This window comes from Prunus avium, chromosome 3 (genome assembly GCF_965620075.1).
Source record: "Prunus avium chromosome 3, drPruAviu1.hap1.1, whole genome shotgun sequence".
Lineage (NCBI taxonomy): Eukaryota > Viridiplantae > Streptophyta > Magnoliopsida > Rosales > Rosaceae > Prunus > Prunus avium.
Window position 1 is genome coordinate 7,224,606 of NC_142286.1, and position 25,219 is coordinate 7,249,824.

Sequence of the window (25,219 nt, forward strand, 5' to 3'; positions counted from 1 at the left end):
CAAAAGCAATTATCTCGTCTTTTACCAAACCGGGTGTACTTAAATTTTTTTTATTTATCAAAAATCACTTTTTAGCCTAAATAATCAATGCCAAACGGGCACTTAAAATCACTTAAAGTAATTATATGAAGATGCATATGACATATGGTTTTCCTCAAAAGTGATTTTGGCCTATTCAGAATCACTCCTAAACAAGCCCGCAATTAACTAACAGTGTGTTTGGATGAGGAAATTTAAAAATACAAAGGATTTCATAAATGACGGAAATTAATGTTCTAGAATTTTTAAAGTTTCTTGTTTGGGTGACGAATTTAAAACACGGAATTTAACATTTATTTGAAAAGTTATCTTTTTAAAAACTCAATCTCTCTTGGGATTTTAGAAATGACGACTTTTAGATAGAATTTAAAGTTGAGATTTATGATCTCCAAATTCCATGTTTTTTCCCATGCGGAATTTCTAAATTTCTATGTTTTTTTTATCCAAACACGTGAATTGGTTCATGTCAATTTAGAAATTCCAACTTTTGTCAAAATCCCAAGTTTATTTCCCTCATCCAAACGCACCATAAGAGTGCTGCTATTTCCACCATCCTGTCCTATTTTCTCACCCACCTTATCTTCATACTCACCATATAAATTTGAAAAAACACAATCCTATTTTTCCACCCACCATTATTCCTAAAATACCCTTTAATTATTAATTTTATTTTTTATTTTTTCTCATTCTTTCTTCTCTTCCTTCTCCCCTCCCCTCCCTCGACTATTCAATGCTCATTCAATCTTCCACCATGAAGCACGTTGGTTCCTTCATCTTCGGAAAATCTTGAGAGGTCCTTTTTTTTTTTTTTTTTTTGCCATTCTATTCTTTAAAATTTCAGCGTTGTAGTTGGGTGGGTGGGTGCTGAATTTTTGCTTCTTTTTGTTTTCCATACAAACTTGAACAACTCACTTGCCCAGTAATCTACCATGAAAGCAACATGTTTGAAGCAAAGAGCCCATAAAGATAGAATGAAAGTATCGTTAAAAAAAAATGCAAACACTGTTTAGGTATATGTAATATAATGGGAATATAGACTGCCAATTACTTTTATGAAGATTCAAAATTTACCTTCCAACTAGTGAAGTGGATGAGATGAGATTGAGAAGGCAACAGAGGTTGGCGGCTGCCTCAAGAGTGCAAAACAAAAATGAATGGGCTTGTGACGCGATATACGTGCGTTGGTGTTTTTCTTTTCTTTTCTTTTTTTCAGTTTTTTTAATTCTTAATGGGTGAAACATGTTTTTCCCCTAGATTCTTAGTAGTCATTTTACAAAGCAGTAAATTTGTCTCTAAAATTTGGAAAATAAGGTGGGTGAAAAAATAAGACAAGAGGGTGGAAATAACAGCATTCTTAACTAATTATAACGTTCCGAACTCAAACAAATTTTTTTTTAAATTATAAATTTTATAACGTTCAGGACTTTTTGTTAGAAAAGAATCTATCAGTAACCTCGTTTGTAAATATTTCTTTTGATTATAGAAAAAAATTGGGAAAGAAAAAAGAAGTTCTATAAGAAAATTGAGGTCATAATCAGATTGGACTGCAAATACACGGCTTCTTCCAAGTTCTCTCGACAAATCGTACATGCAAGAAAAGCACGCGGAGTTTCGGTTGGACCATGAAAATCGTACTGTTGCGGTGGTGCTTCCGTTGCAGGACACGTGTCACCATGGCCAAATCATTGACTTCCAATTCTCTGTGTTCACACTTGGTGGCCAATCAGATTTAACCTTCAAACTACAAAATTTGGTAGGAGAAAGAAGCTGCCACTAGAATTATGTCAGCGTGAGACATTTTTTTATCTAATTTTGCTCGTGAGATTTAAATTCAGGATATTTTCTAAAGTGGGGACTGATTTCACTTAGATTCCGTTTGGTGGGCATGATTACATGGTAGAATTGGGTTTATAATCCTAATCAGCTGTTTGGAGGCCCAATGGGGCTCGTCCCATTATTTGTTAAAGCTTATATACGTATCGAAATTATGTTTACTTAATGGGTTCGTCGTTAACTCGCTTGTATGAGGGTGGTAATTTAAAATTTCAATTCCATAGCCGGTTGTCATTTATTATCATTAGACTCAATGACTAAGGACTTTGAATACATAAGTAACTATTCTTAACTACTTGAGTGATAACTTATCGCGTGACTGGCATTGTGTTTACGTAGTTATGGACTACCCTTTGGGAAAGGGTTAACGGTAGCCATAGAGGAATCTCAAGCTTGAAGAGCACATCAACTAACCCCACAACTAGTTTCAATGACATTTTTTAATTGGCTTTTAAAACAATATTTTGCACTCCTTCAAACACCTTATCCACAATACAAATCCAACAAAAGTTGACCGCTTACTTCATCCCCAAGACCCATTTGGCATCTCTCTAATTCTCTAGAAAAACGCAGTTAACCAAACCACTCAACCCAAACTAAAAGCCAAAACCAACACTTCAACCTTTGCCTTCCTCGAAAATACAGAATGCAATAGAGAATTCCAGATGCTCACGTTTTTTTTTTGTTTTTTTTATATAATTTAAATAAATATATATATATAAAATAATTATTTATAACTATAAACTGTTCGGAGATTCGAACTCGTTAAACAAAATTGAGTGATAGAAAGTGTTCAAGCTTGTTAAATAACCCCCACAACCTAACTACCAAAATTAATTTATTGTTTCCACGTCAACAATTCCCAGTTATTTATTTTATCATAAATTACCCTCCTTTTTAATTTTTATCCAACAAAACAGAGTCCATATATATGCCAATCGCGACCGCCTGTTCATGTACGTCTGTAACCTGTACGCACAACGCAAACATAAAAAATCCTCTTCGGTCGGTGGCCCGAAACCCTCTCTTCCTTCCCTTTCCTTGTCTAATTCTTCTGTGTTTGTTGTTCCACCATGTCTTCTATGCTGAGCTCTCAAGGTCTGGTCTTGGCCACAGCCATGGCCGTCTCAAGCACTCTCGTCTTCCTTGCTTTCTCTAGGCAGAAGACTTTCCTACCAACCCAACTTTCTGATAGCTACAATTCCCAGCAAAATCCAAAGAAAACTGCTCTGCGTTCTTGCTTGTGTTCAGGTACTTGGGTTTCTGTTTCTCCTATTAATTCTTTCTCTTCTTGTTTTCCTTGGCTCTGTGATCCCTTTTCTTTTTCTGGTTTTTTTTTTCTTTCTTGAAGAATTGTGGCAAAGATTTTATGGTTCTTGGTTTTATTTTTTTTCAGGTGATAAGAAGAGGGAGAGGAAGAAAAAGAAAGTGCATTTTGCTGAAATTGTTGAGGAGGAGCCAATTGGCGGTGGAGAAGAAATGGTGGCGGGAAAGCAGAGCAAAGTTGAGAGAAGAAGTTGCAGAAACGAAATTCCTGAGAATCGGATCGCTTTGTACAATGGAATTCTCAAGAACCGTGTGCAAAGGATGCAGTGTTCCCATTGACCTCTGGAAATTTCTGGTGTTGCTTGGGATCTTGGTTGACACAAGAAAAATCTTGGTTTTCTGTGGTTGTAAATTTGTTCTTTTTTTTTTTTTTTTTTGTTCTTCCCAAATGTGGTTGTAAATACTTCGAACTTTGTCCAATTAAATAAGTAAATTTGGGCAAGGTTTTTTTTTTTTCTCTCTATTTTCTACCAATCAAATTAGAAATCTTTGAGTATAATTCTTGTTTCTGGTCTTATTACAACAAATTATTGGCTTTTATTTTTTCTTTTCTTCTATTTTGCTTTGAATTTTGGGATTCTTCATAAGAGAACGGGTTACATACACTCGTTCTAATCCTTTTCAAAACAATTGATAAAAATGAAAATTATTATTTAAAAAATAAATATTGATGTTATCTTAGACACCCTCACCGTTCTTTTTGGTGAGGTCCCGAGTGTTTGAATTCCTCAATTTTGCCTCATTTAAAAAATTTATGTTGATTAGATATTTGTTTCTCTGCGCTCGTCGTAAAAAACTTGTAGTTCAAGTCATAAAGAACTTGTAGTTCAAGTGTTATTCAACTTCTCGACAATATGATCAAGTTAGTGTTAAAATCTTTAATGACATGAAACATAAACAAATCCACGCGTTCCTTAGGAAGAAGGGGAAGCCTTGGTGTCCCCTCCAGTCAAGAATTTAAACCCAACGATGACCAGAAGTACTTGTTTTGAGTTTGACAAGAACTAATAATTGTACTCTCGATCAGTCCCATTCATAGGCTTGAGGTTAAAATATGAACCGTGTGAATCCAAAACTCGGAACGGACCACATCCACATTACTTGTTCGAACTCAAGTTTGAAAGTGAATCAATCAATAAAGAAAGGAAAAATTTCAAGTTTAAAGGACTGCCAACAAGCAACCCATTGGAGCTCTTTCGACCGCTGAATCAGAGGCGTGGGGGGGCCCCATGGAGATGATTTTACAAGTAGCCTAAGGTGCCCAACTTAGTTGACCAAACCAACGGCTCTAGTGTATTGGACAATAATTTTTGTTGAACTGACAACACTTCCAATTCGTAGCACTGGTGCATAATAGAATCATCTTGATCTTTTATCTGTCAACTCTGAGTGAGTTGGGCTTGATTTCGTAATATTTATTACTCACTATCTTACTGAATTTATTTTTTCCGATTTATTGTAGGCAAGAACCTTCTTTTAAGGTGTGTTCTTCTAGTACATCTCCTATATTTACTCTTTATTAATGAAATTCTGCTTGTTAAAAAAAAGAACACTTCCTTATTGTTTTTTGTTTAATTTATGTTCAACTTTTTGCTTAAAAGAACGGGAGTGGTTGGTAATGCTGAGCTTAATTTGCAATATCTAATGGACGTGTGGCAGGCAGATAGTGGGGTTGGTGATGTAGGTGCTCAGTTGATACCTGGGCAATAAGGACCACAGAAGCCTGTGATCTCTCACCAGATTTATTGGCCATGCACCCCCATTAATTTTGTATCAACTTTTGGGTGAGAGCAACCAAACATTACCTTAGCTCTATTCACTATCCATTGTGGTTTAGACATTTCAAGAGCCGAATAGGTAGTCGCAAACTCATTTTCTTATAAACTTTAGTGAAACTTTCTTATAGCTCTCGAGATTATATATATAGTCTGTTTTCATCTGTAGATTATTCTATTTTTCAGATGCATATTTTTGTGTCATAGTTACTTTTATCTTCTCTTCATTAATTAATGTACTCAGATGCAATGAATATTTCATTTTTTAGTCAATGTATGTCTCCTTTTCAAAGCGGTTTATTGAATTTCTTGTGATGGTTATTTGTTGTCTGAGTATTACAATTAGTTGGTGAGGCTTTTTGTGAACGTACATGCATAACCAATGCGTTACCATTTAGTTCTTATCATTTGTTATCATAACTTAATCACTAATTTTTCTAATGCCACCCATTGTTATGGCAACTCAAGGCAACCACTATTCACATGAGATATGAAGAGAGGAATTTGTATGGATTTTGGTGTGAGAACTGAAGAACATGGCTATGTATTTATAGAAAAAAAAAAAAAGTCTGAATTTTTGGGTTTTTATTTTCCAATTATTTTGGTATGTAAATTGACCGCTAACGTCACACTGACATCAGCTTGCCCAAGTAGCAACCCAGGCAAGTCTTGCCTTTGGGTTTGCACAGTTTCATGGGGCCCACTTCTTGCCATGACAATTTTTGGTGGGGGTTGTTTTTGGAGCCTAGGCCCTCTTTTGCCATGACAAAAAGGGATGGATGGAAGTGCTCTTGGAGCCCCAATGGGTTTGCTCTTACAACTTGAATTCTCCTTTTTGCCCCTCTATCATGAAATGGTATACCGAACAGGAAAATGTTGGGGAGAGCACATTTATAATTAATGGAAGTTGAGCTGTACACGTGTCAAAGAAGTTCTTAACCATATGGGTGAATTTTAAAGTACGCAAAGTCAAATTCACCCAAATGGTTAATAGCAGTATCAAATCCAATTTACCAATTACCACTGATGAATATTATGATGTTTGCTTACAAGCAGCATTCTCCAGTCTTGCTCTTATAAAACTAGCCTAGACCTTACTTTTTTTTTTTGATCGAAACCTAGACCTTACTTGTTTTTAGCTTATCGGGAAAAAAAGGAAAAACAACTTGTTGATTTCAGCTTCACTTAGGAGATAAGAAGCCATCAAATTTTTAAATTTTTTGAATAAGAGGCTGTTTGGAGGATGCTTTGATCAAGCAAACAAGAAAAGAATAAGGGAACGAGGTAAGGGAAAGAAAAAGTAAGGAATTAAAAGAGAAGAAACAAACAAGTTAGGGAAGAGAGAAATTCTATTCGTGTTGATTGGCAAGTGTGGGTTTGTTGTCGTGGTGGTGCCTGAAATGACTTACAAGCATTCTTCATCAGCCTCAACATACTAGCTGGGGAGAAATGAGAATGCCTACAACAATTCCCAACACTACCTTGTTATCATTTGCATTAAAAGATTTCTTCCTTTTCCCTTTCTTTTTTCTTCTACTAGAAATCCATTTCTAGAGCAAACAAATGGCTGAAGCACTCACTACTACAATTATGTTAAACAACGACACCCAATAGACGACCGTTTATATAAAAACTGTCGTGGTATTTTAAAAGACGACGAGTGTTATAATACCGTCGTGATAAGGTGCCTAATACGCTGATGCTTTGGGTTAATTTATAAAGTTGCGACGATACCTTATTACAACCGTCGTGTTTTTAGGAGGCGCTAAACAAAATTTAACTTTTAAGTTCTCGAGCGCGGAGCTTTTCAGAAAACCCACGCTCTCTCAAACACTGTACTACATCACGACCTTTCAGAAGAAAACCCTTTCTCACATCTATGAAGCACATCTCCCTCGCGCCGTCCACCGAACTTGCCTTGATCGCCATCTCCGTCGAGCCGTTCAGGTCACCGATCTTGCCGCGTTCGTCATCTCCCTCGCGCTGCCCATGGAAGCTACCCTTCCTCATCGCGACCATTTTTAAGCCCCCATCTGGATTCCCATCTTCCATTTCATAAGCTTTAGATTAGATCTTCTTCCTCGTGGACCAGAAAGGTACGAAGTTACTTTTCTAGGAGTTTGCTTAGGCTTCTTCTGATTTGTTGTCTAAAAATCCGATGCAAATTTTCATGATTTTTTTGTTTGCAGCGAGGATCTTTTGAATCCTTCAGTTCCCATGGATCTCAGACTCTCCGGGATTCTCATGGGTAGCCAAACTCTCTCTCTCTCTCTCTCTCTCTCTCTGTGTATTCTCTTCGTGTTGTGTGTGCGGCTGCACTCATTGGATTGTTGATTTTGGTAATTATCAAAAGAGCAGGGCAGGGCAGAGGAACAGAGAAGATAAATTTAATAGATCCATGGTTGAGAAAATTTCCGTTTGAAGCTCCCCAAAGCCGAACATCGATGCAAGTAAGGCCCTCTTTGTTTCCTTAATTCCTTTGAAAGTCCCTAATTTTAATGACTGAAAAAAAAAAACAGAAAACAAAGATGCATGCTTTATGGTTTTTAGTTCGTGAAGCATTGAAGCTGATTATATTGATTTGGATTTTTCAGGGCGTGTGCCCCATATGATGAGGTTGCCAACACTTGGGCTCCCACCATATCGTGTATTTACATTGGAAGAAATTGATGATGCAACAAACAATTTCGATGCCCGAATTTGATGGGAGAAGGATCTCAGGGATTGGTATTAACATTGAATTTGTGATGTTTATTGGCTTTGAATGCATTATTTGATTGAGCCAACATTATTGTTCATCAACTTGATAGCATTATTTATGTGCAATATTTACATTACAGGTCTACAAAGGCTGGCTCAGAAATGGTTTACCAGTACAAGTGAAATGTGTGAAATTAAAGTAGAAGCAGTTGCCCCAAAACTTGAACCAGAGCATGGAAGCCTTGTCAAAGCTGAGGAGTAGGCATTTGGTCAGCCTTCTTGGACACTGCATTGTCACTTATCAGGACCATCTAACTACAACTAGCACTGTATTTATTGTTCTTGAGAACATCTCAAATGGCTCTTTGGTGGACCATCTCACTGGTAAAGCTCGAACTAAAAGCAATTATCAGATCATCAAGAAAAGGGTTACTTAAAATACTCAAAGCAATTCTAATACACTTTAGTTTGGCAGATTGGAGAAAGAAGAAGTGGCTGAAATGGCCACAGAGAATGGCTGTTACCATATATATGTATGTTTCTTTAAAAGAATTAAAGGAATCTTTGTTTTTTAGTTCAGATTTTCTGCTGTTGGTATGGGTTATAGGTTTGGATTTAGGTATTGATTATAGATAATTGGAGTAGTTCAGTTAAACCCATTCTCTTACTTTGGCTCTGCTTTTTATCCCTATTGTTATTTTCAGGAATACTTTGTTTATGGTTATCTTTTCTCAGATCAGCTCACACAAGACGCACTGTGCATGGACAAAAACAACATGACTGCTGAAGTAAGATTTGTGTTTGTGGAGTTTGATGTTAATTTTGCAAGTCTTGTAGAAGGGCTTGCTGTTGCTGATATTGTTACAGGGGAGGGGAATACAACAACTTGGAAAATGTGCAAGAAGGCAGAGCTATGTCAACCCAAGAACAAATTGATAAAGTTCAGATCAAATTAGTAGAATTTGTGAGCTCCTTTATTTTAATTTATTGGTAGGAAGTATGTGTGTAATAGAATAAAGATTGGTCGACTATGTAATTACTTTCGAATCTTCAAGTTTTATGAAAGAAATAATTTTTGAGTGCATATATTTGTTAATAAAGCATTATAATTGGTTTTCTAGTTACAATCATTGTATAGAATCATAGGAAACAAAAAACTAAAATGTAAAAGGTTGAGAACTTATTAGACGACATATTTAAAGATAATAAAACAATGGTTTTATTGGAAAAACTGTCGTCTGTGCATATAATTAATGACCATTTTCAACACAATACCGTCGTTTTTACCCATAAATTACGACGGTTTTAAACAAAAACCGTCGTCTTTAACCATAAATAACGACGGTTTTTAAAAACCGTCGTCTTTACCCATAAATAACGACGGTTTTGAACAAAAAAGGGTCGTCTTTAGTAAGAACAACGATGATTTTAGTAAAAACCGTCGTCTTTACACATAAACAACGATGGTGAAAAGCCGTCGTAGTTTGATACTCCAAAAGACGACTGTCGATTTAACGACGGTTTTCAAAGTATTACAACGAAGGTGAATTCCGGTCGTCTATTTCGTTTTTTGTAGTAGTGACTCATTTCCATGCTCATTGAACAGTTGGCCTCAATCATCCAACAAGAGGTCAAACTAGTTGTGGGTGTTAAGAAAGAAGTGGCAAAGCTCACCAGCAATTTCAAAGATATTGAAGTTGTGCTCGAGAATGCAGAGGAGAGGCAGGTGAATGAGGTGGATGTGAGACAATGGCTGGAGAGGTTGAAGGATGTATCCTACGAGATGGACGACGTGTTGGACAAGTGGAGTACTGAAATCCTGAAGCAACATATTCAGAAACAAGAAGCTGGTAATGCTGGTAGTACTAGTACTACCAAGAAGGTATGTTTCTGCATTCCTGCCCCTTGGTTTTGTTTTGGCCATCAAGTAGTTCTTCTTCATGACATTGCTGTGAAGATAAAAGAACTAAATGAAAGATTAGCTCTGATTGCTAGTGAAAGACAAAAGTATGACTTTCAATCCACGAAAAGAGGAATTGAACAAATTGAACGACAAAAAAGTTCTTCTTTCGTTGATAAGACATTTGGTCTCGAGTCGACGAAAAGGACAAAGTGGTAGAAAAGTTGGTGAGTGGCAGTGGTCAAGGAGGGGCGACCTGCCTTGTCATCCCTATTATAGGGATGAGAGGGATTGGCTAGACAACTCTTGCCCAACTTGCCTATAATGATGAAAAGGTTCAAGCTCATTTCAACACTAGACTATGGGTTTGTGTCTCAGATCCTTTTGATGAGATCAAAATTGCCAAAGCCATCATTGAGGGTCTGACAAAAGAGACCCCAGCTTCAAATGAGTTGCAAACTCTGAAGTCCATTATACATGAGTCCGTTAAGGGCAAGAAGTTCCTTCTTGTCCTAGATGATGTGTGGAACCAAGACTATAGAAAGTGGGAACAATTAAAGCTACCTTTACAAAACGGGGCTGTGGGTAGTAGAATATTGGTGACCACACGAAAAGAGGAAGTTGCGAGGATGGTGGTGGGAGCATCCACTGATATTGTCAATTTGGAGGTGTTGAGTGAAGAAAATTGTTGGGCATTGTTCTATCACATTGCACTGGCTGATAGAGAAAAAAGAGAGTCTAAAGTGTTAGAATTTATTGGTAAAGAAATTGTCAAAAAGTGTAAGGGCCTGCCCCTTCTTGCAAAGACAATGGGTGGTCTTATGTGCTACAAGAAAACGAAGAAAGAATGGGAAGACGTTTTGAATAGTAAGATATGGAAGTTAGATGTGGTTGAGGAACAAGTTTTCCAACCACTGTTACTAAGTTATTATGATTTGGCCCCGGCAATCAAACGTTGTCTTTTGTATTGTGTCATTTTCCCAAAAGATTATGAATTTGCTAAAGATGAGTTGATTGAGTTATGGATGTCACAAAATTATCTTAATTCAATTGAAAACAAAGAAAAAGAAGCAGTAGGCGAAATGTACTTTGATATCAAGAATTTGAGGAAGATGAACTTGGAAATATAACCCGGTGCAAGATGCATGATGTTGTGCATGACTTTCTACAATTTCTAACTAAGAATGAATGCTTAGTTTTGGAGGTTGAGGGTGATAATAATAAGAGAATAATGGAGTTTGATGGATATAAGGAGGTTCGTCATTTGACATTAATGTTTGCACCCGAAGGTCCACTAATTCCGAGTTCCTTGTGCAACTGCAAGAATTTACGGACTCTCTTGCAAGTTTTGATTCAACGATTACTAGTTTTGGTCGAGAGTTAATTTCACAAGTAAAATGCCTTAGAATGTTGAATCTGAGTTATAACTCCTTGAAAGAAGTTCCAAATGAGGTTGGAGAATTGGCACATTTGAGGTATCTTGATTTGTCCTGGAATTACGATTTGATGAAATTGCCTGACACCATGTGTAATTTAATCAATTTGCAAACCTTGAGACTCATTAATTGCGTGGCACTTGAAAAGATTACCTGAAGCCATGGGAAAGCTGATTAACTTGCAGCATCTTCATGTTATGGGTTGTGCTGATCTAAAGTTGCCTAAGGAGATTGCAAGGTTAACAAGTCTACGAAGGCTAGATGAAGTTCGCATCCATGGCGATGATGACGTTGATAACAACAAAGAAGCATTATTCGAGTTAAGTGATTTGAGAAACATGGACCAGCTTCGTGGGAGTTTCCGAATAGAATTTCTGGAGGATCTCAAGGACGCGAGGCAGGCCGAGAAAGCGCATTTGGTGAACAAAAATTTCCTTGTCAGTCTGGAATTCGAGTTCCCCTCAGTTGGAACAGCGCAACACAACGAGGAAGAAATAGTGAATGCCTTACAACCACATCCAAAGCTGGAATCCTTATCTATCTCATTCTACAATGGCACCACACTCCGGCCACATTGGATGACGTCGTTAAACAAATTGAGAAGCCTTTACCTCAGATATTGCGACTTTGTTGAGTTTGTGCCTCCTTTGGGGAGATTGGAGTCCCTTGAAGTACTGGTGATAGTCAATTGGGATAGCTTGAAAAAGGTAGGAGTTGAGTTTTTGGGAATAGATGGAACAATAGAAACGCAAACGTCGTCGTCGTCATCACTTATTTTATTCCCAAGTTTGAAAAGACTTGAATTCTTGGTTTTGCCCATGTGGAAAGAGTGGGAAGGAATGACAAGGTGGAGTGAAGAAGAGGATTCTCATAAGACAATTACAATAATGCCCTGCCTTTCTTCCTTACGAATTGGTTATTGCGGTTTGCTTAAAACACTGCCCAACTTCTTACAAAATACACCGCTCAAGGAGCTTGTCATCGGTTTCAGCTGTCAAATTCTTGCACAAGGTTGCCGAAAAGGCAGAGGAGAGTGGCCCAAGATTTCTCACATCACAAACATCAAAGTTGATAAAGAATTTGTACAAAAAGACGGAGTTTACCAAACTGATGATGATAAGATGCCAAGTGCCGCTTCCACCTCTTCTTCTGGTAATGTCTATTAACATTTCATTTTGTTAATGTCTATCTATATTATTCATTTATCATCACAAATTTTCCTCTTTTCTTTATGTTTGTATTTTCTTTGAGAAATTCCATGTCTATTTATTCAAATACCAAATTGATGATAAAAAAAGACTGCTGTTATTTCCACCGCCTGTACTATTTCTCTACTCACCTTATCTTCCAACACACCATGTAAATTTGAAAAAAAAATACAATTCTATCTTTCCACCCACCATTATTCCTAAAATACCCTTTATAAATCACCTTATGTGGCATGCCAACTCATCTAATACAGATAAGTTTTTTTTTAAATTTTTTAAATTATTATATCATAATTAAAGCAATAATTACCAAAAAAAATCTTTCCATCTCCCTCTTTCTTCTTCCTCCTCGCCCACCCTCATCCCACAAAATTTCCATTATTGCTAGATTTCTCACCGGCGCCGCTAAACCCATCTCGCTCACTCATTCTCCCATGACGGTTCCCTATCTTCACCATGGCAGTTGTATCGGATTTGTCACTACCGCTGCATCATGATTCATGCCTCTCTCATCTTCTATACTTTCTAGATCTATATATGAAGATAATTGGTTTAGATAATTACATTGTTTTGTGTGTTTGGGATACAATAACTAATAATTATAAAACCTATCAATGAATCGATTTGTTTTAAGACTTCAACTAGGAAAGTTATTGAGATATTTGTTGTGGCGAAGAAAGAAAAGATTTTTTCAGATTTGCAGGAAGAGTTTAGTTGGATTTTTTAGATGGTCTCAAGAGGAAGGTTTCTATAGGATTAGCCTTTTGAATTATCCAACAGTACTTGAATTGATGTAGAGAGAGAATGATGAATGTATTGATGTGATTTGCGGCGCCAGTGAGAATTGCAGATATAATGGAATTTCCAAGGAGAAGAGAAGGGTGAGAGGAGGAGGAGGAAGACGGGGGGTCGGACATAGAAAAAAAATTTATGGGTAATTGTTTAGTGATTAAGAGATAATAAAAAATTAAAATACCCTACCCTTTAATTATTTCTAAAATATCCTTTTTTCCTTAAGTCCTTAGAAGTCATTTTACAAAGGGATAAATTTGTCTTTGAAATTTTGAAAATAAGGTGGGTGAGAAAATATGATAGTTGGGTGGAAATAGTAGCACTCTACAAAAAAACTCACATGTGGTGGGGGTAATGTAAAGATAAATATAAAGTTGTTGGAGAATGTTTTTATTTTTTTATATTTTGCAAATATTTTTTAAGATGATATATATATAATTTTTTAATAGTTTGAAATTCATTGGGTTATGTAGGTATAAAAAAATTTCTCAAAAATTGTGTCGGGCTAGGATTGGCCCTACCTGGCCAAGCCTAGATCTGTGCCGACGACCCCCATTTCCAAATTCCAGGTACGTACTCTACTGCTTATACGATGAATGTTGTGCATAAATTATATCTATTCTATCTACAATTACCGAAGCTGAAGAAGGTTTTGATTTTCTTATGTCAGTAGCTGAAGGTATTTTCTGGCATGCAAAGAGAGAAGTCTCATTTGAATTCACACTTTGAAGATAATCTTGTCGGAAGTGCGTACATTGTACACTAGGGGAAATAATTATAATATCCGATGTGTATGTATAGCCAATAATTCAATCACGAACTCTGTTGAGATGTTATATTATATTACGATCTCTGTTGAGATGTTATATATCACTATGATTTGAAATATAAGATAATATGTACATTATACCCAATAATTCAATCTTCAACTGTATTGAGATGTTATATTATATTATGATCTCCATTGAGATGTTATATATCTCTCTGATCTGAAATATCAGATAATATGTACAATATAGCCAATAATTCAATCATCAACACTTGATAGTCTAAACTACTCTAATCTATGACGAGAGGAATCCAACTCGAGCACAAAAGGGCTAACACATTGCTCATGGTCAACTGGCTACACTAATGCACTGGCTTTTATATCTGATTTTCATGTAATATGGGATTTTCTTATCTCAGCAACTGAAGATTTTCATGGCAGTTGAATTTTCTTTCAAGTAGACCAAATTGATGTTACAGGAAGTGCTTTCAAATGGATGTGGAAGAAATCATTGGAATTCTTGTAGCAGCTCCACAAAATTGGTGAAATACAGGGCTAAGAGAGTGAGTGAAACTTGTCACGAGGGTTTTCCTATCCTAGCTTCGCCCCTCTGCATGCATGGCTCTGCTTGATCAAAAATAAAATGGCTACAATGACAGGAGTTGGGTCTGGTTATCTCAGGAAAACCTATGCTTCCATACTTTATAACAGCTGCAGCCACAATGGAACCAGCCACTACCTTCCCCAGATATTCCAGATCGTCCTGTTTACAACTAAGAAAACATTTAGATCATGTGAATGTTTAGAGAACCATTGCATGTTTTTAAAAAAATTAACAAAAGATATAACGGTGCCTTTTAAATCTTGTGGTTCCTGATTAGTTAGTAAGGAAGGAAGGAAGGAATTTTGAGCAGATTTTTTATATTCTTCTCTTCCAATAAATCGCGTTCTCTTGTTGGCCTCTTATTAGCTCCATCCCATCTGTTTTAGCGAAAGGATTCATGTAGCCAATCGCAATCGGTTGGGACAAGATTTAGTTGATTTCATATACAGTGGCGGATCCAGGAATTTTGTTTGCAGGGGTCAACGTCTAAAAGGTAAAAAAAACTTATACAAAATAGAACCAAAAAAAAAATTGAAACGATAATATTATAATTCTTAATTAATAGAAAAAAACCACAGTACAATTGTCCACGACGAGTTTTCATATTCTTAGGTTGACAAGGACCCTTTTGTAGATATGCTGTTCGAACTTCGTTTCGAATGTTAGGATCATAATCCAACATTTGAGGTCGAAGTCCAGGGTCTGCAGGAAGATTATTCATAAGATCTTGTAACTCACTTTCTTTCGAACTACCCACATCTCTTGAGTCTGAACTATCCACATTATCCGAACTAGAAGTAGTTGATGAGAACTTTCTCTTATAGAATCTTTCCATAACTTCCTATTCAAAAAACATACAAACTAATTAATCATCCAAATTGCAAAGATTTATTCTAACTAACCAAAATAATCAACATATTAATCAATCCTATTAAAGCATAAAAAGATTAGGAAATAGGTAACATAATTTCAATTTGAGGGATAAAATCCATCATATTAAAACATACAAACTAATTAAATCATACAAAATAACATATAATTAATTAAAAACTCTAATTCATTCAAACTAATCAACATATTAATCAATCTCATTAAAGCATAAAAAGATTAGGAAATAGGTAACATAATTTCAATTTGAGGGACAAAATCCATCATATTAAAACATACAAACTAATTAAATCATACAAACTAACATATAATTAATTAAAAACTCTATTTCATTCAAACTAATCAACATATTAATCAATCTCATCAAAGCACAAAAAGATTAGGAAATAGGAGGATAACATATTTTCAATTTTGAGAGGAAATTTCAAACCAAATTGAATTTGGGGTTTGCTGCCGCCACTAGATGAGGAGGTCGCCGACGCCGGAGGGTTATTCACGTGGGGAGGCTATCGGATTGAGTGAAGGATGAGTAGAATTAGGGGTTGGGGTTGGAGATTTAGGGTTTGAATGAGAGGAATGAGTGAAAAACTCATTCCCCAATCTTTTTTATCGAGCTGCATTTCTGTCTGTGCCTTTTTTTTTGTTTTTTTTACCTGAGCCAAAACGACGTCGTTTTGGCCAGGTCGTTTTATAAAAAAATCCACTTAAGTGGAACGACGTCGTTTTGACGTCAGGAAACAAAAAAAAAATTCTGAAGTGCTGGGCTCCTCGCGTGCGCGTTGGGCAGCAAGTGAGCTTGCTTGCTCTTGGCCATGGCTGCCCTTCTTTGGGGCATTTCATCAAACACCTTCTGGGCATTTGCAGGGGTCAAGTTCCTGGGTTCCAATGGAGGATTCCTAGCAGGCGGGGGTCAATTGACCCCCCTTGCCCCTACGTGGATCCGCCACTGTTCATATACCAAGTGTATTATTCAGTCCTTTGATGCCATCATGCCAGGTTTGGTATAAAAAAAAGGGAGCTTCACTAATATACTCAAAACATGAGTTGAACTTATAAAAAAAACCCACATGAAATGCACTTTAGAAACTCACCCAAAATCCATTTACTACATAAAAAATGAGTGTTGAAGTTCCTATAAATTACAAGACTGCCATTGATAAACTTAAAACAAGCCAAACACAAAAAACTCAAAAAAAAAAAAACCTAAAATAAGCCCAGCAAGCCCGAAGTACATTGTTAATACCATGTCATAGAAGCACATTGTTAATACCATGTCATATAAGTACATTGTTAATACAATTTCATACAAATAATTCAAAAAAAAAATTCCAAAAAAAGCCCAACAAGACATCCGATATCCTTTGTAGAAACCACCTCCAATTGTTCATAGTTTCACAAGAAACAATCGCAAAGGCAAAAGAAAATACTTCTACAAGAAAAAAAAAGTGCACTGTTAATACTATGTCATAGAACTATCTTCCTATTAAAAATCACATTATGCATATCATAAACTTTAAGTGCACAGCTATATATAGAGAGAGAGCAACGTATAGAGCATGCTTTGTTACTGAAAATCTATTAATACTATGTCATAAAAGTACACTGTTAATACTATGTTATAGAAATCAACTCAATTGCAAGGTATGAACGTAGTATAACAACTGTTCATACCACTTACTGGAAATTAACAACTACATCATTTAATTTGCATAATAGGTACGATAAAAGTGTAGAACTCCATATCACTCAAAATCAATACTTAACAATGATAAAAATACAGAGAATTGACCCCATCTCAACGAGAAATTTTTATATGTTCCGGGTACATTACGTGGTTGGTGTACCATCCAATAAACATAGGACATGTGGAATTATTGTCCAACTTACTGCATTTCTTTTTATGACATGTGGCGGGCTGCATTAGAAATATTCCATATGTCCTCTGTCTATTGGATGGTACACCAGCCACGTGGTGTACCCGGAACACCCAAAAATTACTCCATCTCAACAATAGTTGCAAGGCCTGACATTCAGAATGATGAAGCAACCTTGGAAGCTAAAGAGTGTGTTGAGGACATGCTACAAAAGACATCTATGACAGATGATCATGAAGAAAAAGCTGGACTTGAAGAAGGGAAGAAGGCGATTGAAGCCCCTAGTAAACCAGACACTCCACTTATCACACAAACAGATGAGACACACTTGCTAGAAGTAGGAAATCCTGATATATTCGAAGTATATCTTGAAATTGGGTCAGAAGACATCATCTAGGAGAGTCCAAAAGAACCTGAGTACCAAAACGAATTCCTTAAGGAAACTCCCAAAGCCAATGACATTGCAAGTGAAACAGTTACCGATGATGAAAATTCAGAACGACCTTTCAGCAATCCATGCATGAAGATAGAACAAGAGAATCACAATAGTGTGGTTTGTTTGACATACTTTCCCTGCCAATATCAAATAGTTACATATAGTAACAAGGGAATTGCCTCAAAAGCATCAAAATGAAAATAATAAGTTATGTTGATCAGCATTCCCAAATTGTCAATCCTTCCATCTATTTCCAAGTCGACAAATAAATTGTCTAAATTTCTTCGGCTAAATTAAGCAAGTCCTTAATGAACTCAGAGAGATAAAAGCATTCCCAAAATTGCTCGGTACATATATTCATACATACATGAATATATATATATATGGACTAAAGGAAGACTTGGTTATGTCCAACCCAAAATTGCTCAGTATATATATTCATACATACATACTGATTGGTGAATTGTTGAATTAAAGGTAGACTTGACTTAAATTACCACATTCTCTTAAAAATTCAGCAGCAAAATCAACAATTTGCAACCAAAAATTTACCAACATAACCAAATGACAATGCAAAGCAGGAGAAGCAACATGCAACCAAATAAACAAATTCATTTAGCTCACGAAAATGGAAATTTGAAAATAAAATTATGAAATTCAAACCACATGCATGCATTAATTCCACTGAGAAGCTACAATTCACAAAACGCAACCAAAATCAAAATACCAAAAACTAATAAGAACAAAAACATCAGGATAAGGTAGTAACGCAACAGTACCTGAGCCGATAAAAGAATCTTAATTCTGGTTCGAGATCAAACCGCCGATAGCCATTTCGCTCTGTACATTTTGATGAAGCTAAAGCTCAAACAATCAACTGTTTCAGCTCAACAAGCTCTCACACCATTTCATAATTCAGAGCTCAGCAACCAAAGAACTGAATGCAAGGCAGGGAGTGAAATGACAGCATTTTCACACTCTCAAAAGCTAAAATTGATTCCAAATAACTATACTATCAGCGAGAGCATGAGGAAAGGATTAGAATCCATACCTGGATTGGCGACAACGGTCGCCGGAACCGCCCCCGGAACCGCCCAAAAGGTGTCCGAAAACTCGAAACCCTCGAAGGTTCATGGAGCTCGCGACAACGAAAGGAGGCTGGGCTCTCCGAGGTTGGGCTCAAGCGTGGTTCGTCGGCCTCCTCTAGTCATTTTCCGACCAGTCACGCGTCTAGCCGTGGCTGGAGCACGAAGATCGCTGGCCAAAACTGGTTTCTGCGAAGGGAGAGAGACGAAAGAGAGAGTGCCCAAAAATTTTCAAAAAAACTATTTTAATACTAAAAGGATAATAAAGGTATTTCATTTAACTAATTAAACTAAAATATTGTAACAGCTGTCATTTTTTGGGTTTTTTTTGGGTGTGTTTATATACATTGAGTGGTGTAGGGTTTCTTTATAGAACTATGGTTAGGAATGGGTATTTTACTAATTTTCTATAAATAAAAAATATATATATAAAATATTCATTTAACGTCTTGCTTTTGGGATGTCAAAAGTAACGGTTGAAAATTCAGCCTTCATTCCAGATCAGCTTTGATAATTCAGTTGGAGTGATGTGAGATATTATTTCTAGCCGTTAAATGTCTATATGGCACTTTTGACACATCGATTCGGGATTCTCTTAAAGGCCAAAGAGCAGGGTCAGCCTTGTTGGGCCAGTTTAATTTTTTAGGTGAAAGGATCGGTTTATCCTTTTAAAGCCTAAGCATCTACTGAACCTAAGAACATCCATCAAAAGCCACATCTGTTCTTTTCTTCTATGCCAGATGAAGTAGTCAAAGCATGGAAAGTAGACTTGAAAAATCCAATCGTCAAAAGCCATTGGAGAAAAGGTTGAAATATAGCTAAAAACAAATCCAAGTAAACATGCTCTTCATTCATTTAGCTTTTGATTTGCGTTTCATGATCTATGTTCCTCTCTTTTCCATTTCTTCTTCCAATTTCATACAACAAATCAATGCAATTTTTCTTTTCAATTTTTTGTGTGATTTCAGGTTCTTTTAGTGTGCGGTCGTTTGAAATTCGTTGAAAGTTTTGGATTTCTTGTGGTTTTTGAATTGGAGCTTGCATTGATTAGGAGGTATGTATTTTTTGTCAGATCCGAGTTTATTTTCGAATTTTTTTCTTTACTGTTCAGTCAAACAATATGGGTAGAATATTTTCAGGTTGTATTTCATTCTTCGAAAGGATGTATTTATAATACAAGGTTACAAACCCTAGCAGGGTTATACTAGGAAATAAGATAAAGTCCTAATTACATAAGATCTATATAAAAGGAAAATAAATATAATCCTAATATGCTAGGAAGTAAATCTCCTAATTACACTAGGATCTCGCTAACACTCCCCCTCAAGTTGGAGCAAAGATGTCACACATGCCCAACTTGTCAAGTGAGTTGAGGAAGATATTGGAAGAAACAGATTTTGTAAGGACATCGGCTAACTGATACTCAGAACTGACGAATGGGAAGGAAACAATCTTCGCATCCAATTTCTCTTTAATGAAATTTCAATCAACCTCCACATGCTTTGTACGATCATGTTGCACCAGGTTATGGGCAATTGCAATTGCAGCCTTATTGTCACAATATAAATCCATAGGTTTATGTGGCCCAAAACCAAGATCTCTCAACAATCTCCTCAACCATAGTAACTCACATACGCCTTGAGCCATCCCACGATACTCGGCTTCAGCACTAGATCGAGACACCACCTTTTGTTTCTTACTTCTCCAAGTAACAAGATTACCACCGACAAACATGAAATACCCAGACATAGAACGTCTATCACTGGTTGAACCAGCCCAATCAGCATCTGTATACCCTTCCACATCTGTATGATCATATTTGCAAAACATTAACCCATTGCGAGGAGTTACTTTCAGATATCTCAAAATGCGCATCACAGCACCCATATGATCTTCGCTAGGAGAATGCATAAACTGACTCACTACACTCACTGCATATGCAATATCAGGACGTGTATGAGCTAAATAAATCAATTTCCCCACAAGTCGTTGATAACGCTCTTTATCTGTAGGGACTTGATCAAGATACAACCCCAACTTATAATTCTGTACACTATGGGTATTAATTGGTTTACAATCCAACATTCTAGTCTCTGCAAGTAAATCCAAAATATACTTTCTTTGTGACAGAAAGATACCATGTTTAGATCTAGCAACTTCAATCCCAAGAAATTACTTCAAATCACCAAATGACTTCATCTCAAACTCGGAAGCCAGATACTTCTGAAGATTTTGCATTTCTGCCTGATCATCTCCAGTCACAATCATATCATCAACATAAATAATTAAACCTGTCAATTTATATTTATGACGCTTTATAAACAAAGTATGGTCTGAGTTACTCTGCACGTACCCAAATTTCTTCATAGATGCTGCAAATTGTTGTTAATATTATGTTAACTCGCAATTGTACGGGGCAATTAGTAGTATAGCAAGACAAGTACGAGGTCGTACCCACGAAGACTGAGAAGTTAAAACTAGTTATGTACTTAGATTACCAAATTCAAGAAAGTAGGAGGTTATGTCTAAAACAGAATTTAAAATAAGAGTGGTTGTGATTGTTGAACAAAAGAAGCAAAATGAAATTGCAAACAAAAACAAGTAAACAAATGTAACAAAGAGTGATTTTAAGAGTTGGAAAACAGATTTGGAGACTAGGGCATTCAAATCACCATAACAATTCAATTCTGGGTTATAAGGAGTCAAGTAACAAGTCTAATTCATATTCAAAGATTGATTCTAGCTAAAGTATGATTAGGCCATGATGTCTAGTTCTAACCTTGTGTTCCTAATTCCCTAATTTGATCATTTGTTGTCTAGCCTAAATTAAGCATTAGGAACCCATTAAGCAAAGAAGAATAATTTAAACAACCAAGCATGTATCTAATCCCTGTTGTCGAATGTCCATACATACTCTTCCTATTCATAGTTCAATTTGAATCAAAGCATGGTGTCTACTCTTGATTCAAACCAAGATAGCTAACATACAAGTTCTAATGGTGATCAATCATTCAAACAAGTATATTAACTGATAAGCATAGTGAATAAAAACATGGATCATGAACCAAACTTGAAACTCCAAACTTGAAACTTATAAACCCAGAATATTCATGTTAGGTTACATCGAAGCCCTAGTTATGAAATTAGCTGCTCATAATGGAAAAGAAACTTAGATAGAAATGAGAAAACATAAGGAATGCAATAAGAGTAGAAAAACCCCTTTTATGAAGTTCTTGTGGTGTCCAAGACTTCTTCAAGTGCTTCTCCACGTCTAATGCTTCTCCAAGAGGTTCCCCACGTCTAGAATGATGTATGACAGCTAGTAGGTGATTTGGGATGAGTTTGGGTGAGTGGTGATGGCTAAGAAAGAGGAAATTCGTAGGGAAATGGAAGGGAGGTTTTCTGGAGTTGTTTTGGTGATTTGGGGCAGTTTAGAGTATTGGGTTGATTGCTAGAGTGTATGAGGATGATTTCTGGATGTGTTGATGGAATGATGGAAGTGTGGAGGATGGCTGAAGTGAATTTTGTAGCTTGAAGACTTCTCTATTTATAGGGCTAAGAGGGAGGAACATCATGATGAAATCCAACACCACCATTCCTCCTTTAATACAATCCATAACTCCCACTTTATCTTGTCTATGTTAGTGTGGTTGGAATCAATCCCATCCCATACTTCTTTTGCTGCACCTCAAGCTTTCTTCACATGGGTGTTCAAAGGTGTTCAATTGTGGCTGCCTTTTGCTGCCAACCCATGTGGGTTTTCTTTTGGTTGCTGGAAATAAAAGATTCTTCTGAACCAGGCTTGGTGTAGGAAGGCCTGAGATTTCAATATGTATCCAATGGGGCTCAAATTTGGATATGTCATAATAGACACCCATTGGAACAACTTGTATGAAGAATGCATTCCCATATGAGCAACACAAGTGTACGTTTTGGGCCTTGCAAGTTGACTGCCGAAAAATAAACTGGAATGTATGGTGTGCATTTTGATGAGCCCACGGATTGGGCTTGACTTCATCAATTGATACATTTTAGCAGTCCATCTTGCAGTTCAGAATATCTTCTTTCCAACCACATATAAATTGGGCCAATACAAGTTGGGAGGAGGAAGTTAAGGCCGAAACAAATTTCTAACTCAGTCTGCTCCTATCCAAAGCCATCATTGCTACCTAAGGCCCAATGAACTGAATGATAAACAGAAAAGGGATTAAAAGCACAAGTTTAACTTAATAACATAACCAAATCATAAGCTAGAGGGGTGCAAACTGATATACAATTATGAACTTATCACAAATCTCCCAAACCATGCTCTTGGAGACTGCTTCAATCCATATAAGGACTTCCGTAGCTTACACACAACACCCTTCTTGGAGGTTACAAGAATACCAGGAGGGAGATTCATGTAAATCTCCTCCTTGAGGTCACCATGTAGAAACACATTTTTTACATCGAATTGCAATAAGGGCCAGTCACGATTAGTAGCCAGCGACAATAGTACACGCACAGTATTGAGCTTTGCCACTGGAGCACAAGTCTCCTAATAATCCACTCCATAGGTCTGAGTATAACCCTTTGCTACCAATCTAGCCTTGTAATGGTCAATGAAACCATCAGCCTTATGCTTCAAAGTAAACACCCATCTGCATCCAACAGCTTTCTTCCCTCGTGGCAAATGAACTAAATCCCATGTTTTATTCTTGTTCAAGGCATCCATTTCAACATTCATGGCATCCATCCATTTGGGGTTAGATAAAGCATCCTACAACTTAGTTGGCACACATACACTAGATAATTGACACAAATATGATGCATATGACTTAGACAAACGATGATTGACACATAATGGCTAATAGGATATTTAGACTTGGCATGTATATCAGGAGAATATTGTACTTTAGGTTTCCCACGAGTGTTTCGTGGGGGTAACTGATAAATTGACACAGATAGATAATTAGAAATTACCTCACTTGATTCACTATCATGAGTAGATTGGGGCACTAGCAAGGGGGGAGGGGGGTGGGGGGGGGGGGGGAGAGGGGGGGGGGGGGTATTGCATCGAACTCATCCATACAAGAATCACTGTCACTATTTTTAGATACAGGCCACTGGTCACTTGTTTCAATGCCACCGGTCGTTTCGACACCGAGAGTACCTGCTTCATCTCCAGATATGGGCGACCGGTCAAGTTCCAAAGGGCAACCGGTCGTTTCTTCACAGAGACTACATGTTTCATCTTCAGATATGGGCGACTGGTCGCTTGCTTTAGTGCGACCTGTCGTTTCCTTCCCAAGAGCAGTATCTTTAAACACATCATTCTCCAATTCAAGTTCTAGATTCTCCAATCCAAGACTCTCCAATTCACTCCCCCCTCTCCCCCTGAATTGGAGACGAGGGAGAGATATAATAGGACACTTCTTCATGGAAAGTCACGTCCAAAGTACCATGCACCTTCTAGGTAGGTCGATGATAGCACTTATAACCCTTTTGAGTAGAAGAGTAACCAATGAAGACACATCGCAGAGCACAAGGATCAAGTTTACTCCGTTGATAAGAGTAGACATGAACATAGGCAACACACCCAAAAACTTTAGGAGGCAACTTAGAGACGGAGACAGGGGAATTATGGTCACCAAACACATCATGCGAAGTCTTGAAATCAAGAACCCAGCTAGGAGTACGATTAATTAAATAGGCAGTATATAGAACAGTATGCCCCCAAATATGATGGGGAACAGACATATCCAATATGAGTGAGCGGGCAACTTCAAGCAATTGTCAGTTCTTTCTTTCAGACACACCATTTTGTTGAGAGGTAAAAGGGGTTGTCGTTTGGTTAATAATACCTTGAGCACGGAAGAAAGACGCCAAAGTATTATTCACATATTTGCCTCCGTTATCAGTTTGGAATACTTTGACCCGAGCATGAAACTAAATAGACACCATAGTACAAAACTCTAGAAGGATGGAAACAACATCATTTTTATTTTCAGCAAGAAAACCCAAGTGAGTCGGATACAATCATCAATAAATGTGACGAAACAACGAAATCCGTTCGAAGTAACGCGAGCCGAACCCCACATATCAGAATGCACTAAATCAAAAGGCTTAGCAGCTTTACTGTCACTCAAAGGAAACATAGTACGATGGCTTTTGGCAAAAAGGCATGTCTCACACTTAAAACTGGACTCATCACAATAGCGGAATAAAGATGGAAACAGACGCTTAAGGTAGCCAAATGACAGGTGTCCCAAGCGACGATGCCATAACCAAATTTGTTGTTTGTCTTTGACACTGCAACTTTGAACAGTATTAACAACACGATCACAAATTGGTGCAGAAGGCAATGTCAAATAATATAATCCCCCTATCCGTTTACCATGCCCAATCGTCTCGTGAGTCTTAGCATCATAAGTCATATGATCAGAAGCACCAATATCAATTATCCAAGTATTTGAGCAATTACCTATAATAGAGTCAGAAACACACAAATTTGCAGAAGCAGTAGTAACATCATCAACAATAGAGTTATGACCCATGATTGCAGTAGAAACTCA

General features: G+C 37.0%; 2 protein-coding genes, 1 long non-coding RNA gene and 1 pseudogene across 4 annotated transcripts; 3 read left to right on the plus strand and 1 right to left on the minus strand.

Annotated features, from left to right (window-relative positions):
* Positions 1-2,726: 2,726 nt before the first annotated feature.
* On the plus strand, positions 2,727-3,697 carry LOC110750401 (cytochrome P450 family protein). The gene is made up of 2 exons (XM_021950717.2): positions 2,727-3,123; positions 3,269-3,697. The coding sequence occupies exons 1-2, from the start codon at positions 2,946-2,948 to the stop codon at positions 3,475-3,477; spliced, it is 387 nt and encodes a 128-aa protein (XP_021806409.1). The 5' UTR covers positions 2,727-2,945; the 3' UTR covers positions 3,478-3,697.
* A 4,209-nt stretch (positions 3,698-7,906) lies between these two features.
* Positions 7,907-11,507, plus strand: LOC110750420 (putative disease resistance protein RGA1; annotated as a pseudogene).
* A 65-nt stretch (positions 11,508-11,572) lies between these two features.
* Positions 11,573-13,907, plus strand: LOC110750421 (putative disease resistance protein At3g14460). The gene is made up of 3 exons (XM_021950753.2): positions 11,573-12,161; positions 13,483-13,578; positions 13,680-13,907. The coding sequence occupies exons 1-2, from the start codon at positions 11,588-11,590 to the stop codon at positions 13,542-13,544; spliced, it is 636 nt and encodes a 211-aa protein (XP_021806445.2). The 5' UTR covers positions 11,573-11,587; the 3' UTR covers positions 13,545-13,578; positions 13,680-13,907.
* Positions 13,908-16,503: 2,596 nt separating this feature from the next.
* LOC110750403 (uncharacterized) lies at positions 16,504-18,900 on the minus strand. 2 transcript variants are annotated; one of them, XR_002525719.2, is made up of 3 exons: positions 18,632-18,899; positions 18,360-18,517; positions 16,504-16,699 (listed from the first exon to the last, which is right to left on the minus strand). It is a non-coding gene; the product is annotated as an uncharacterized LOC110750403 (long non-coding RNA). The 2 variants fall into 2 exon arrangements; XR_015834354.1 differs by lacking the exon at positions 16,504-16,699 and adding an exon at positions 16,708-17,717 and having other exon boundaries at positions 18,632-18,900.
* Positions 18,901-25,219: the final 6,319 nt, after the last annotated feature.